Source organism: Nematolebias whitei, chromosome 15 (genome assembly GCF_014905685.2).
Source record: "Nematolebias whitei isolate Nwh7 chromosome 15, NemWhi1, whole genome shotgun sequence".
Classification (NCBI taxonomy): Eukaryota; Metazoa; Chordata; class Actinopteri; order Cyprinodontiformes; family Rivulidae; genus Nematolebias; species Nematolebias whitei.
This window is the reverse complement of record NC_056512.1, coordinates 21,601,694-21,605,753: the sequence shown is the minus strand read 5'-3', so window position 1 is coordinate 21,605,753 and position 4,060 is coordinate 21,601,694. Positions and strand designations below refer to the sequence as shown.

Below are 4,060 nucleotides of genomic sequence, written 5' to 3'. Positions count from 1 at the left end.
CTGCTATTTTGACTAGCCCTATGCTATTTTTAGCTACTGTTCTGCTAAATTGGCTAACCTTATGCTAAATTTAGCTAGCCTTTTGGCTACGTTTGCTTACCATTTGCTTCTTTCAGCTATTGTTCTGCTTTTTTTTTAAGCTTCAACACCTCAGTTTCAGCTTCTTCAGCTGTCATTCAGCTCTCAGTATTCGCACTGCGTTTTTACAAAATACATTCATCTCCTTTTAAAAATTATTTTTTGTTAGAAATTACTTCAAAAGTTTGGTTATATGTTATGTTGCATATTGTCAGTGTCATTTTCATTTATTATTTATTTAATTTTTATTTATTTAGCCATTTACAAACTGTAGAGAGCAACATTACACAAAGCAATGAAAGTTTGTGTTGGAACAGAAAAAAACCCAACTTGCTGATAAAGTAGATCATCGTGTCATCCTCGTTTAAGTAAATTTAGTTTTTTTTTTTACATTTTAAAACTGTAACTCTAGTATAAATTAAGATTTATTTCATTTATTCCATGCCACATTTATATTGGACTTTTTATTTATTTAAAAAAAATATTAACAATTCCCCTCATAAATTCACATACAGCAATAAAAATATCAAAATGAGTGAGTTTCAAATCAGCAGCACCAGTAAGTTTGAGCCAAACCCATCTTTGGATGTCCTTTAAAATTTGTGAACACAAAACATTCATACATTTAATTATATTTATATACCAACATAACTTAATAGCTATATCTACTCAGTTTTTAGACATATTTCACACCTTAAATTAAAATTTAAAACTGATTTTTATGTAAAATTTGGTAAAACCCAGAACAAGCAAGAAACTAGCATTGCTTGAAGGAAAGCAAACCGCTCCGAGGCTTGCACACCAAACTTTCATACAAAGATCTCGTATAATCTGTTTGCGCTCACACTGAGTGTTGGGGAGAACTCTCAGCTACTACCACACCAGATTTCAGCAGAAAATCTGTGAAGTTCACAGAGTTAGACGTTTTGTTTTGGCTAAGGTCGGTCCGCTGCAGCTGCCATCTTGAATTTGTAGGTGTATCCTTTGATTACGTTCCGCGAGTTTCATTAGTCCGCCCAGTGGTTCATGAGATATTTTGCTAACAGACAAACAAAGACACAGCCAATTATGACTGCTCATGACATCGAGTTTCAATATGGACACACGTTGGCCCTCCAGTAACTTTTCTTACATGTTAACTGTACATTAGGAACAAATATTAAAAATAAAGTGAAGTTTTTTGTTTTTTTGAGAGAAATTATAACCCAGATTTAATCTCATTGGTTTTTTTAATTTGATGACAGATGTTTGGTTGCGTCATGTGTGTAAATGCTGAACTCGGGTCCAAACATCAGCCTCTCTGTTTCGTACCTGTGAGCTTTTCCCCTCCACTTGTAGGGCTGCGCAGAGTCGGGGTTGATGCTGATGGCTCTGTCACAGTCTCTGATGGCTGCGTTGGGCTTCTGCATCTTGATGAAGACACTAACACAAAGAGCGCAGCGTCCTTCACTCAGAACCAACACCAAGTACTGAGCAGCAGAGCGAACGACGCGCCGCTTTCTCACCTGGCCCTCTTGGCATAAAGGATGGCAACGCAGGGGTTCAGCCTGATGGCTTCAGTAAAAAGATCCAGAGCTTTCTGCAGATCGCCTGGAGGAGAACAGAAGCAAATTGAGATAGGGAAAAAAAAAAAAAAAAAGATCTCTTTTAAATTTCTTTTTAATTCAGGATCAGGTCTGTGTGAGACCCACTAGGCCTGTGCGATAAACAATAAATCAATTAATCGCATGATAAATGAAAATGTATCAACCTCATTTTCATTTATCGGCTTTATTGTTTCTTTGTGTCTCTCTTTCTACTGAAGACACTGGATGAGAAAAAGCTCAACTCCGGTGCTCTTCACTGACCCTCCCTTTCTCTTTAAAATCCGTTTCAACTGTCCAAAATTGCATTTTTGGATCATTAAAACTTTTAAAAGCAGCTAAGATGAGAAGCTAAGCTACGAGCTAAGCTAACAGGCCGACCTCGGGGGAAAAAAACCTCCGTCTTGTCAAAACGCCAAAAATTCACTGTTGAAGCCCGTGCCTTTGTGTAAAAAGTTGTTTTTCTCTGCAAAAAGAAGCTGAGAACTTGTTTACTGATTTTTGTTTGTGTGAAAAGGCTATGCTGAAGAGCTCAAACCACACCGAGCATCCACCATTTTGAGAACCCAAGAGACAGCCCATGTCATGTCAATGGGCCTCCCTCCCATTTTTCTTAAAGCGACACACTGCTCGCTCCCTCACTATCCATCCTTCAGTTCAAACAGTCTTATACTGCCATTCAGTGGTCAAAAAAGGTACTACACTCAAAACAAATTAACCAACATTTCTTCTTAAATTTGACAATAATTACTAATTATTGTCAAATTTCAAATAATATCGTTTATCGCAATAATTTCTGAAACAATTAATCGCCCAGCAAAATTAGTTATTGTGACAGGCCTAAGACCCACCTTCTCCAAGAGCATTGATGGCCTCGACCTTCTTCTCGCTGGCCTGATCCATCATCTCTTCTGTGACCTGAGGACAGTTATCATCCCACACATTCAAAGCAATGACACTTCTTTTTGTTACGGTTTATCGGTCAAGTCTTTAATCTTTGTGAATTTCACTCGTTTAACAAAAACAAAAAAAATTTAACATTTCACCTCAGCGTTTTCAAATTCGCCCATTTCCTGCGGTTCTTCCAGGTCCGGCTCGATCACTCCCTCATTGTCGATTTCTGGGAGACAAAAATAAATTTTTCCCTTTTTCACACGGTACCTACGGTTTAGATCAGGTGTGCACCTACGGTTCACGAATGAACGCTCAGGAGGAGGAATCGAGTCAAAGAGATGATCATAGGCCACAAAACAGACTTTTTATTCTACTATTTTTTTAATTACTACTCAAATACAAATAAACTAAATCTAAAATTACTAAATTGAACAGGATTAAAGTTGGATCAAACTGGACTGTATTAAAATGGATTGAACAGAATATTTTTTCTTTCTAGTGCCCTGAAACACCTTCTGCTGTGAACACGTTTGGTATACCGAACGTAATGGTTACAAATGTTTGGTGCAAAGTTTGCCAAATAAATATGATCTAAATTGATAAAAGCAACATTAGACATTAACATGTTTTTAAACCTTGTACAAGTTACATTTGATAAAAAGTAAGATATAAAAACCAAAAGGACAGAGTTGCAGAGCTTGTTTTATGTTTTTATTCAAAGCTGCACATGCGTCTAAATACGTCTTACTTTGACTTTGTGAAGTTGAGCATACGATTAGTGATTATATGCATTTTTAAATTACAATTAAAAAACCTAGAAAGTTCCTGGAAAAACTTTGATGAGGACTGCCACATGCAGCCATTTAAAACATTTTGATTTGACAGTACTATGTGCAGGGGTTCACTCAGCTACCAGTACACCAAATTTCTGCTCCATATGGTAAAAAGCATCAACGAGTTATAGTTACTTTTTTATTTTAAGCTATGGTGGCCATCTTTGATTTTAAATTTGGATTCAGTATGTGATGGGGAACGTTTTCAGCTAACCACGCTAAATTTCAGCTCTACATGTGTAAAAATAGCAGAGTTCAAGCCATTTACATTTAGCTTTGTTCAAGGTTCTTTAATGTCACTCATCACATGTGGTGAGGTGGAACGAAATTGTGTACTCAAGGTCCCAGTTACACCCAAAAATAGCAACAATATAAACTATAAAAAAAAAGAAACTGTATACAAGGATCTAAGCTATACGCTAAACAATATTAATATACAATACAAACCAGATTCCCAAAAAGTTGGGACACTAAACAAATTGTGAATAAAAATTGAATGCAATGATGTGGAGGTGCCAACATCTAATATTTTATTCAGAATAGAACACAAATCACAGATCAAAAGTTTAAACTGAGAGAATGTATCTTTTTAAGGGAAAAATCTGTTGTTTCCAAATTTCATGGCGTCAACAAATCCCAAAACAGTTGGGACAAGTCCATTTTTACCACTGT

General features: G+C 36.3%; 1 protein-coding gene across 1 annotated transcript in view; it reads right to left on the bottom strand.

The window, feature by feature from the left end:
- st13 (ST13 Hsp70 interacting protein) overlaps window positions 1–4,060 on the bottom strand; it is a 10,571-nt gene that overhangs the window by 2,833 nt on the left and 3,678 nt on the right. Inside the window, exons 5-8 of the mRNA XM_037688875.1 lie at window positions 2,708–2,781; window positions 2,513–2,579; window positions 1,584–1,668; window positions 1,390–1,500 (exon numbers count right to left, since the gene is read on the bottom strand). Coding sequence (XP_037544803.1) covers window positions 1,390–1,500; window positions 1,584–1,668; window positions 2,513–2,579; window positions 2,708–2,781 — 337 coding nt within the window. The remainder of the gene's footprint in view (window positions 1–1,389; window positions 1,501–1,583; window positions 1,669–2,512; window positions 2,580–2,707; window positions 2,782–4,060) is intronic.